The sequence below is a fragment of the Anolis carolinensis genome, chromosome 4, assembly GCF_035594765.1.
Source record: "Anolis carolinensis isolate JA03-04 chromosome 4, rAnoCar3.1.pri, whole genome shotgun sequence".
In the NCBI taxonomy this organism is placed as follows: domain Eukaryota; kingdom Metazoa; phylum Chordata; class Lepidosauria; order Squamata; family Dactyloidae; genus Anolis; species Anolis carolinensis.
In genome coordinates, this window is record NC_085844.1 from 225,383,238 (window position 1) to 225,395,432 (window position 12,195).

A 12,195-nucleotide genomic window follows, 5' to 3' on the forward strand; every position below is an offset into this window, starting at 1 on the left:
CACAGCTACAGAGAAGTGGGGATTCTTCTGCTGTACTTGGCTGTTGGGGTGTCTGTCTTCTCTGGAGTGGCCTACACTGCAGAAAAGGAGGAACATGTTGGCTTTGACACCATCCCAGCCTGCTGGTGGTGGGGGACAGTTAGCATGACGACTGTAGGCTATGGAGATGTTGTACCCGTGACTGTTGCTGGCAAGCTGGCAGCTTCTGGTTGTATCCTCGGTGGGATTTTGGTGGTGGCACTGCCTATTACTATCATCTTCAACAAGTTTTCTCACTTCTACCGCAGGCAGAAGGCTCTTGAGGCTGCTGTGCGAAACAGTGGCAAGAAGGAGCCAGAGGACTCTGAGAATTACCCAAGTCAAGAGTCTGAGATTTTAAGTGAAGTTTACCAGAGAGATGATGATCTTACCAGAAATATCCTCCCAGTCCATTGAATGGAGTGATGGTTGGGAATTGATGTGTTCCGGCGTTTTAGCAGGCAAGTTGCTAGTAAGATGGTAGCAAGAGCATTCTCTCAACTGACATGGACCTCATCCATTATCAGTTACCTGTTCCAGAAACGTTGGCGAGGCAACATTTGACTTTGAGCCAGTATAGAATTCCTGTTGACCGTATGCATCTGGACTTCCAGTATCTCACCTGGACATGCACACTGTGACTAATCAATTTATCCATCATGAACATTTGGATCCAAAAGCCGGGGATACTATGTTTCTTGATCACAGCCCTCCAAAGCAGTAAAAGAGGGTAGCTTCTCCATCGTAAGCACTTCCTAATTATGCCTATTCCCTTCTGGGAGGGGAAGACATTAGTAGCTTCCTTCAGATATGACAAGTATCAAGTGACAGGATTGCAGGATCAGAGTCTAACAGATAGGAAATTATGCAGCCATGTGGCCTTTCCCTCCCTTCAGTTCCCCTCTAGTAGTTGCACACATTCTCTGGGACATATATTCTGCAATTCACTTCAACTAAATGCTCTTCCACTGTCCATGAACATGCTGAAATACTCTTTCACCATTCCCCAAAATGCTGATGCTTGGCATTATTTCTGTTCTGGCTTATTTCTGTGCCATGATTTATTATTGATTTTCATATGTTGCCAAAGAGACTGGACATTCATTCTGAAGATTATCCTTAATGCTGTGACATATTGTTGTTTATGACTTCCAGAGAGTGGAGATTTGTAGAAGAAATAATCTCCTGACTTGCCTTATGAGATGTCTGTTTGACAGAGAGTTGTACAGGCTAGCAGTAACTTGACAGGGCCTAGAAAGAGTCTAAATAGATTTAAAGCTGATGTAGAAAAATGGACCAGGATATGTATTTGTGTATGGTGATGCTTGAGTATGCTGAATGAGGTTTGGAGCACATGTTACAATCATCAAGGAAGGGGGTTATAAATACTGTATGATTTAGTTCTCCATTATCAAGTCTCTATCCTCCCCCAACCTCTCAATGATTGAAATGAAATTGATTATTTTATTTTTAAACTATGCAAGATAAAGAATGTGGATGAGGAACATAGCTTTCTCCCCTTTCTTTCTCAACATTGGCTCTAAAAGCCAATGAAAATGATGGATACTAGTTTGGGTGTGGAAATAAATAAAGCCAGTCCTCCACATTCTAGGGGCATTTTGGGGACTCTATCCACCCTCCAGGATGACTCTGTGGACAGCTGTCTCTGGAAGCTGATCATAGAATTATACTGGAAAACCTGGAAGTTCTGAGGGATAGCATTTTAATCAAATCTGTGAATAATCACATCTACAAACGTCAAAACCACAAATGTGAATAACTGACTGTACTTCTTCAAACAATGCGTAATTTCTTGTCACAAGATGTCTTGGTATCCACCGAGTAAGCATTAAAGGGACAATTTTGTAGAGGATGAGGTTTGTCAGTATCCATGAGGGATAAATTGAGCTTCCACATTCAGGGCTAGTACACTCCTGCATAGCAGTTGCATATCTTTGGACCCAGGTCTTGAGTTTCTTGGATGCACCTGGCTTTTTGGATTGCCACCGCAAGGGGAGAGTGTCCATGAATCATATTCCTGGCAGCTAATGGTAATTATATGAAGACGCTATGTATGATAACTATCATACTTTATCTTATTGCAAGAGGTGGTGAACATTTTGTCCTCAGGATAATGGACTCCAATTACCATAATCCTCAGGTCATTAAGACCAGCATTTAGGGAGATATGGGCACATATAAAAGGCCACAGGTTGCATTTCCTATAATCTCTAAGGCAGTAGCAACATTTGCTCCAGCTACTAAGATCATCAGAGGTTGGTTCAATCAGATGTTTTTGGTATTTCTGCTCCCAAAATTCTTCAGTGTTGATTATGATGGCTTGGGCTGATGAAGGTTATAAGAAAGAAAGAAAAAACATCCAGAATGCCAGTTTACCATTTTTGCTTGTCCTTGCAAATAAATATACACAGTTATTCTTGAAGATGTTTTTAATGTTGGCACATTTACCTCAAGATTGAAGATGCTTTAGTCATGCTGGGAGTTCTGTGACTTAGGACCTCATCACATTAGACAATTTTAACATCCTAGGATGCTTACAGGACGCTGGGAGGATAGAGCCTGCCGGATCCCATCACACGACGCAAAGCTACTTCAGGTGGGGTTCTGTCCTCACAGTGTTCTGCAAGGGTCCTAGGATGCTGCCCAGTGAACATGGGAGGCTTCCTGTGTTCTCATTGACAAGAACAGAGGTAAGCTGTGTGGCAGCACTTTCCCTGTAAGATGGGGAAAGCGCCAATGCGGGTGATGCAGGGTGACAGTTTTCCCCGCTGCCCACCAGATTCACCACACTGACTGGTAAATCCCCCCATTATCACCCACAAATTGGACCTCAATGTGATGTGTTTTAAAGTCACCAATTGTGAGAGAGGGACAAACTTCAGCCCAAGATGCTTGCAAATGCAGCTTGTTACAGTGATTTACTCATCATGGATCACAAGGAGCACACAGGATCAAGTGGCAGCATGTCATCAGTAAGACCAAATTAAATGTTATAGCATGGTATATCAAGCAAGCTTTTTGAGGAGAACAGTTTTTCCTCAAGGTGGATGTTTTTTTCGGAAAATAAATGCAAAGGTGTGTTGATGGGAAGGAAATACTGAATATAGTACAGTCCTTGCATCCAAGATAGGGGTGGGGGGGGGGGGGGGAGAGGATATGTTCCTGGACTTTGCAAGCAGATATATGCAGGCCCTAATGACAACAAAAACAAACTCCTGAATAGGGCTAATGTTTGATAATGAGGGTATAGTAGATATGATACTATGAAATGCAGTTGGTTTTCACACCAGTGTATTCCACATTTGTATGCACAAAAGAAATTAAAACACTACTAGCAGGTACTGGTGTGGTTGGTCATTGAAAATCCCCTACCATATAGTATAATAGGGGTGGAATAAGTGCAATGTGTGGGCCACATGAGCCATTCAGACCCAAAGTAGTGGAAGGTTGCATTTATGGCCATTGTTTGTGTTGTAGGCTTTTGTCTTGTTTTGCCATTAGTTGTTGTTGTATGCTTCAAGTTGCTTTTGACTTACGAAAACCATAAGGTATCCCTATCACATGGTTTTCTTGGCAAGATTTGCTCAGAGAGAGGCCTTCAATCACTAACATAAATTAAGCGTACGAGGAGATTGCTTGTTTTTGTCATTTGGGTGGTATATCCTACAGTTTGGCCAGATAACAAAGTTGATGGCCATCCTAACTCTTTTTCACACCCTGGTAACAACAACAGTAGTAGTAGTAGTAGTAGTAGTAATGATAATAACTTTATTTATATATCATCCCATCTCCCCTAGAGGACTCAGGGCAGTTTCCGACAAGGCAAAGCATTCAATTGCCAGAGACCAAACAAAATTCAAACATCATGTAACAAAAAACATACAATCCATCTAAAAAACAACCACAAAAATTAAAATCCAGTTTCAGTCTGCTCCATCAGACGGGTTTATAATACCAATGGCCAGAGTTTCAGAATAAACATGGGCATCTATAAATGTTATGCAAAAGTTAGTGCAACAGAGTATCATAGGGCCGGGGAAGTGGGTAAAGTACAGAGCAGGGTCCTAGATGACAACTTATCTGGAGGCATAGCAGGAGAACTTCTGTTGAGGAAATTCTTCTCTACTTAGGGAAAGAAGAATGTCATGATGGAATCTGGTATGCAACACAACAGCAAGCAGATTGTTTATTTTAATGCTACAATCCTTGAACTGCAAGGACAATACTGTTGATAAAAGCCAGGATTGTTGCAGGGTAGGCTGTATTTGTAATATTAGCTTGATGTTGTGTTTCAGCAGCTGATAAGATTTTCTATAATATGCTTCAGGGTCAAAGGTAACTGCACAGTCATATATATTTGGTTATACCTCTTAACCAAAGATAACACTCTGACCCCAATAGAAGGTAAATCAACAAGGAAATGAATGTGAAGACAGTCCATTGGCAGGTGAGTTCTGTTTCTTCCCCTTTCCATATTAGATAATTCTCTGCTGATTGTGTAACTCCTGTTTCTTTTTGTGTACTGCTTGATGAACTAAGACATACGAGGTAGTCTTCCTCTGTATGGCATTGGTAGATATGGGCACAGTGTTACATTCGGATAACTAAGTGGCACATTTCTTGTCAGATCTAAAAAAGAAACAGCCAAAATTTGCATATCAATGATCTAGTCATGCTACTTACATGCAAACACACCTCCCTACTGCTTGTCTGGATACATTCATATTTCAGGTGTGTCTGGGGCCATTGTAAGGTGTTTGACTTTTGTGGAAAGTTTCTTCTTTGAGCAGATGTAAAAGATGTGTTTACTGCAAGAAGCATGTTTCTGAAATTTAAAACCATGTTTGTAATTGTCTTGCTCATGATTTGATCAGAACTGATTACTGTTAGAGTCACAGTAATCATATTCATCCTCATCAGAGTAGTGCCATGACTTGCTTTTGCAGTGGAAGAGTGAGCCCTCTTATCCGAATGAAAAGTCCCCGGCTTATGATTTCTGCCCCTTTAAAAGAAAATAGGGTGGAAAGGAAAAGCCTCAGAGAACTGGATATTGCCATGATTGAATGATTACTTGGAGTGTTTGGCTCACCCTAGATGTTATTAGTAGGGATAAAAATAAATGTCACAATGCAAATTATGGCTCCCAATATGTGTTCAAAACAAGGCAGAACATTGGAGATATGGGTTGGAGGTTTTAAATGCACTTTGTGATCTTGGATCCAGAAAGAGCCATAGAAGTCTATGGTAGATAAGGTAGACATGACTCACTTGAGTCCATTGGTTTCAGTCAATCTAGTCTAAACCAGACTGAGGGCTCGCCTACATGGGCTTAATAACACAAACTCACTGTGTAGTTGCTTGTGGCTTTGTCATATGCCCAGTTTACAGATCAATAATGCCACTAATCAAGCTGCTCCTGCAAGCATTGCCACAATAGCTAAAATGTCATACAATCAGAGTTAGGAAGGGACCACAAGGGCCATCTAGTGCATTCCCCTCCCATGCAGAAATACATAACAAAAAATACCCTATTGCAACACTCCTAAAAGGTTTCCCTCCAACCTCTACTTAAAGATATTTAAGTAGGGATGAATGTGCTATTAACACATTAATTTCCTTGTGAGAAATTACCTTCTGATTTCTAAAGCATTGGACTGTCTCTCTTATACCACATATCATCAAAAACTGACTTGCCTGTCTTCCTAGTCATTGAGTCTTGTATTGCTTTGGTAATATTTGAATATAACCATCTAAGTTTTACCAAGTATTTTAGCAGCCCAGATTTAGGGTGAAAAGGAGGCTAACAGTGACAGAACCAAATAACCAGACTTTAATTCCTTCTTCAAAACATCAGAATTATATGACACATAGCCACAGGCAAATGTCAACCAAAATATACACTGTGGTAGTATATCATCAAGTTGGTTCTAGCTTTTGGTGACCCTAGGGCAAATCTGTTATGGAGATGTTTGGGAAAAGGTTGCAATTGCCTTCCTCTGAGGCTGGGACAATGTGACTTGCCCAAGATGGGTTTCAATGGCTAAGCAAGAATTCAAAACCTAGTCTCCAGAGTCCAAGTTCATCACTCAAACCTTCATGCAACATTGGCTCTTTACAGGAAAATACAAATAGAGATTTCACAATTAGTTAAAAATTGGAAGTTATTGCAGAAGAATCACACAATGAATCAGAATTGTGAATTGTCACCTATGTATTGTGTCACTAAACTGTGCTCAGTATTCCATCTCAGAATCTAGAAATGTTAATCCAAAGCATTTACCCTTGATTATCTTGGTTAATAATACTGGGATCCAGGTTCATCACTAAATCTTGATGGCAAGAAATTTGGGCAAATGAAAGAATTTACAACTTTACACAAAAGTGTTGAAATGTAAAATAGCTACTGCAAGATTAATGATAGTCATCAGCTTCAATAGCTTGAAATGGAGATTGGACAAATGCCCAGAGGATAAAGTTGGCTACTTCCCATAGTGGAAAAAATAACAGAAGAAACATTTCCTAAAACTTGATGTAAACAAGATAGGGTATTTTTAAAAGGTTTTATTTCAAGAAATAATCTAACGTGTTTTCATACTTTTGATTATCATTTGCTAAATTTGGAGGTGCGTTATTTTAAGACCAATCAAATATTTCTTGGCCAAAACACTATTACGGTATATTTCTGGAAATAAAATCTTTTTGTGTACGGTGATGAAGCTATGTAATATGAGATTACATACCTTCATCACTGCCATCTTTGTTGCAGTTGCTATTTTACTTCATTATTATCTTTATTTTTGCCCCAGCTTTTCCCCAAGTCAAGGCTCAGGAATGTTTATATTGGTCAGTCATAATTGTTGTTGTTGTTGCTGTGTATATTAAATTGTTTCTGACTTATAGCAACCCTCTTCTGGGACTGAGAGTGTGTGACTCATCCAAGGTCACCCAGTAGACAATCAGGGAATCAAACCCTTGCCAAGTAGGAAATTGAACCTTGGCCTCTGGAGCCCTAGTCCAATTCTCAAATCACACACCATGCTGACTGTTCTGATGTCTATATATTCTTGTCCTATATATTGCCTCTGTTAGTTGCTAAGGTGTATGAATGTGGAATGTACTGTTGTCCTTATTTGTGGTTGGCCACTGTGAAAGCTGAATGCTGAACTAAATAGCTTTTGATGTAACCCAGCATAACTCTTATTAACGATAGACAAAGGTATATAAAAACGATGAGGAACCCTTGCAACCTGTCTAATTGTCCTTTTCATGTAGAACCCTACCCAAAAGGCAGACTAGGATCCTCTCTGTCTGCTTCAGCTGGCTTTGAACTGGATCACTTTAAGTGTTTTGCCTGGTAAACATTTATTCAGTGGTGTTTCCCTTTGCACCAAACCTGTGGGGATATTTCTGTTGGCGTGGACATGTGACACTAATGAAAAATAACTATTATGGGATTAACAGACTGTGAGCTCAAGGCATCCTCCAGGCGACAGAAAGTAAAACATTTCAAATCACCCTTGGGAGTGCTGATTCAACACAACCAAACTCTCTATGAATGACTAATAGTATGTCTCCCACTCTGCTAAACAACTGAAGGAATTTTATTTCAGTGTTGGTCTGGCCACAAACTGCTCTCTTAATCCTTTATTGAGAAGATGAGCCTCTTCTCAACTTGAGAAAGACATTTGGCCAAGAAACATATCTTTGTGCTTCCCCAGTGAAGCTATACCTACAAAAATATACCCCCATGAGAATAGAAAGTACGGCATTACATATGAGTAATTGCTATTGTACTGATAAAACAAATGCTCCCTTGAGGGTTTCTTTATATGACTGTCAAGGGAAATATACAAGTACCATATTTATAAATACATATCAAAGACTCTTTGTACACTGAAAGACTGAACTGTCCTTGAGGGAACATTTGTAGTTCGATGGATTCCCATGCTGAATCCTTGGTGTCCCAAGTATGGCTGAGAAATATTCATATCTAAAATCTTTGGTAGATGAATCATTAATCTGACGTAATATATTCTTCAAAGAATTTTAAGTACAGTGTGCTTTGTAAAATATATGCAAGTGCACAAATGCACAAACGCACAGGTTCCTACACATGAATATTTATCACATAAATAAAACCATAAAGTTGCATTTACTCTTGGATTTTTTTTCATTGAGATAATACTATTTTTTCCTGGTTTTCCAAAAAGAAATTCATGCACACACGAGAAAGATATCCGTAAAGAATTTTGCAGCCCTTCAGGTGTTGTTGGATTACAGTTGTCAACAGCTCTAACTAGCCATGTTAGTGGGAAGAAATGCTGAAAACTGCAGTGGGGGATACTCACTCCTTACAGATACCTTGCATTATGTTCAATTGTTGCCTTAATTGCATAAGATACATGATAGAATTGTAGAATTTTAAATTGAAAGGTACCAGAAGGGATGTCTAGTACAACCTCTGGCCATGCAGGAAGGCATAGTTACAGCTTTCCTGAAAGATGCCCGTCCGTCTTCCAAAGAAGAGTCCATTTCTTTCAAAGGCAGTCCATTCTGCTGTCTTGATAGCTCTTACAATAAAGACATTCTTCACAATGTTTAAGTGGAATCTCTTTTCTTGTAATTTGAATCCATTAGTTCTCACTCTAGTCTGTAAAGCAAGAAAAACAAACTCACTCCATCTTCTATATAACATCTCTTTAGATATGTAAGGATGACTATCATGCCACTTCTAATTTTTCTCTTCTCTCCTGCATGCTCCTCAACATTTCTCTTTAAAAACATCTATGTTTTCCTTAGTGCCACCAGAGCCCTTCTTAGTGTTGATTGTTTTTGAAATCATGTAAACAAACTCCCTGCAAGCTCACTGGAATCAATTGCTTTTCAGAATCAAAAAGTACATGGCTTTGAGTGTGACTTAGAGTAATGAAGAGAAAGTGATCTAATTAGAATCATATGCCATACATTTCCATTCTGTGACAAGAGATACACAGTTGGGAAGAAGTTTATGCTTTATCAGTCTCCCCCACTCACTGCACAAAAGCAGACTGTTAGAACAGTATTTGCCTTGTTTCCCATAGAAATTAAGAATTGTTTCCAGGCAACCAGGCAAAGATGTCTCTGCAGCCTTGAAAAAAGTTGGTTTAATCTTTTTTTAAAAGACAACAAATGACTGAAATCAGCCTTTGGCTGAATTCCATAAATTCAAAAGAATGAGTTGACATGCATTTAATTTTCTGGATTAATTATAGACATGGACAATATAAGTGACATGCATTTTATTTTCACTTTGCACTTTTTCAGTGCTGGGAAAAGGAGATGGCAATTACTGTTGTTGTTTGTTCGTTTCCATCTTGCCTTTCCCCAAAAAAATCGGGACTCGAGGGCACTTGAAAAAATTAAAACACATTGTTCACTAAACAAAACACTTTCAGCTTCAGGGCTTCCCTATCATTTATACTCCAAATAGAGATCTTGGGACTTGGTGATTATACAAAAGATATCAACTGCTAATACCAGGCAAATTTCTAAGGAAGTAAAGCAATGTGGCACTTGTTCCTGGCACCAAGAAAGTAACTGTTAGTCCCCAACACCAAACACCTTAGGAAACACCTCCCTCTACTTCCGTGCCCTAGTACTGAATAGCTATAAGCACTTGAGTCATTAGTAACCCTTGCCTCCATCCAAGCCCACACACGGTGAAGGCAACGTAGGGACATTCCAGCTGGCCATTTCTTCTTTATTGTGTCTCCACTGTTCAATATTCTAGATTGCAGGGGAACTCTGCAAATTCCCCACTTGCAGATCTTTATCCACTGACACTAATAGCAATGGGATATGGAAGGGGTGGTGTGCATGAGTGTCAGTAAACAAGTTTCTGTTTCTTCTCACTTCTGAGAAGAGCCATAGTTTGTCAAGTCATATTCCCAGTCTTCCAAATTCATACGCACCATACCACCAATAGCAAGAAATTAAGGATAAGAAACAGGGTGAGGTAGAGTTCTGGCGATACAGACATGTTTAGAACTGTGGAAGTGGAAGGATGTGAGCTCAATCAAAGATGGCAACTGGGGTCTAGAATCCTCTAGACAAGAGATGGCCTTGCTGTAGCCTACCCATCTGAATGTGGTACATAAAAGAATACTAGGCATGTCCGATCGATGAAAAAAATGTTTCAGTTCTCATTTCTAAAGTAGGGGCGCTGGCGCTTCGATATAGAAAGTATTTCTGATTTTTTCACCCAAAAAATTCGGATATTTCTGAAAATTTGTAATGATGCTAAATGTTTCTAAAATGGTGGATGCGCATGTGCATGCACAATCGCCAAAAAAAAAAAGGAACCGGGGGGGGGGTACTTTTACAGGGCTCTCCTGCCCTCATTTCTTGAGCTATCCTCATCAAATTTGCAATGCCCTTGCAAGTTGTGCAAAGATACTTTGAAAACTAGGAATTCCCTTTCTATATTTGTAAGCAAGAAGGACACTGGAAATCAATGGTGTCTCTGGCTATGTAATCCCACAAGCCTCAACCCAATGCCTTCAATTAGAAATGGACCAGTGATCACCACGCCAAGCAATGCCCTGACAAGGAGTGCAAAGATACTTTGAAAACTAGAAATTCCCTTGCTAAGAGAAAGAACCAGCAACAAAACCCTAACCCTTTCTCCAAACCCCTCTGTGGGAACAGCCAGACTGGGCCTCTTCACCCTCTCTCTCCCTCAAGAGGCTTGCTTCCTCTCCGTTTGCAGGCCACCACCCTCTCCAGGCAGAATGGCTCACCTGGGCAACACAACGGGCTTTTATGGCAATCTTCCACGTGGATGTAGAGGACCCTAGCCCCCACCTTTGCGTCCATCATGGAAGCTTCTGATTGGCCAGGGAGCGGCAGCCATGTTAGGCTGCGCTAAGCTCCCATTCAAGGTAGGTTGCAGAAACAAAAAAAAATTAAAAAATATTTTGAAATATATATTTTAAAAATTGGGGGGGGGGGATTAACGAAACATTAAGAGACAATTAGAGAATGGGCCAACAATGGTTCGAATTACATTGCTGGTTGCGCTGTGAGACAATGTCTCGGAATGCGTATCAAAAAGCGAGAACAATCCGAAATAAATCCGATATACGATTCAAAACGATTTTTTGGACATGTCTAAAGAATACTATGTGGCATTGACTGATTGGCACCACTCCACTGAAATAGTTTTCAAGTCAGGGATTCCATAATTTGGTACTTTTCTCTTTCAATTTTTAGAGGGAAGGGACTGAATGACACCTACTTCTACTACGTAACATGAGTTGTTCTGTTTTCTTTATCACTGCCACAGAGCTCCTCCACAAAAGAGTTCTCAGAGGCTGATCTCATGTCTTGTTTAAGGTTCGGCTAAGTACTTTAATCACTTGCTTTACTAGAAGGCTGCAAGCGGTGTGAACCACACTGGATGACACTATCCGTGGGTGATACCAAAACGATAGTCTATAATATTTTCATCCAGTGTTTCAACATAAGTGTATTATTATTATTATTTTTAAAATATCCCTGTAGTTAGATATAACAGCAAAAACATTTTCATCAGCCCGCTTTATATGCACTGTAATAATATAGCTACAAGGCTAAAACCCTATGCTAATTGAGTTTTTGTACATTCTAATGTGTGTGTGCACCAGTCAGAGCTGTGATTATTACCCAGTTACAATGATGCTTTGAAATAAGCGGTTTTGTCTGCACATACACTGTAAGCACATGCTGTTCTTTTCATTGTTGGTCTTTTATAATCACTGATTTTGTCACTATATTATGGGAATATGTAATACAGGCAATCCCCAAGTTATGAACAAAATTGGTTCTGTGGGTTGTTCTTAAGTTGAATTTGTATGTCAGAGCAGGTACTCTTAAAAGTGTAACTCCATATATATATTCCCTATGCTATCCAAAGCCTGCCTCTATATATATAGAGAGAGAGGCTTTGGATAGCATAGGGAAGGGTTAACACCCCTGTTGTATTTGTTTTGCTGTCTGTGCCCCTGTTCAGAAGATTTCACTCCACTTTCTGTCCCTAAAAGTAAAGGTAAAGGTTTCCCCTTGACATTAAGTCTAGTTGAGTCTGACTTTGGGGGCTGGTGCTCATCTCCATTTCTAAGCTGAAGAGCCGACGTTGTC

General features: G+C 39.9%; 1 protein-coding gene across 5 annotated transcripts in view; it reads left to right on the forward strand.

Moving 5' to 3' along the window:
• The window catches only part of kcns1 (potassium voltage-gated channel modifier subfamily S member 1), a 133,923-nt gene that overhangs the window by 30,544 nt on the left and 91,184 nt on the right, over positions 1-12,195 (forward strand). For 3 of the 5 annotated variants that reach the window (XM_008110083.3, XM_008110084.3, XM_062978883.1), the window contains one exon: positions 1-12,195. This exon is cut by the window's right edge. The exons of 1 other annotated variant lie outside the window; for it this stretch is intronic. In XM_008110083.3, the coding sequence (XP_008108290.1) occupies positions 1-435 (435 nt within the window). In that variant the 3' untranslated portion in view covers positions 436-12,195. One more of the 5 variants, XR_010005582.1, reaches the window with a different exon arrangement.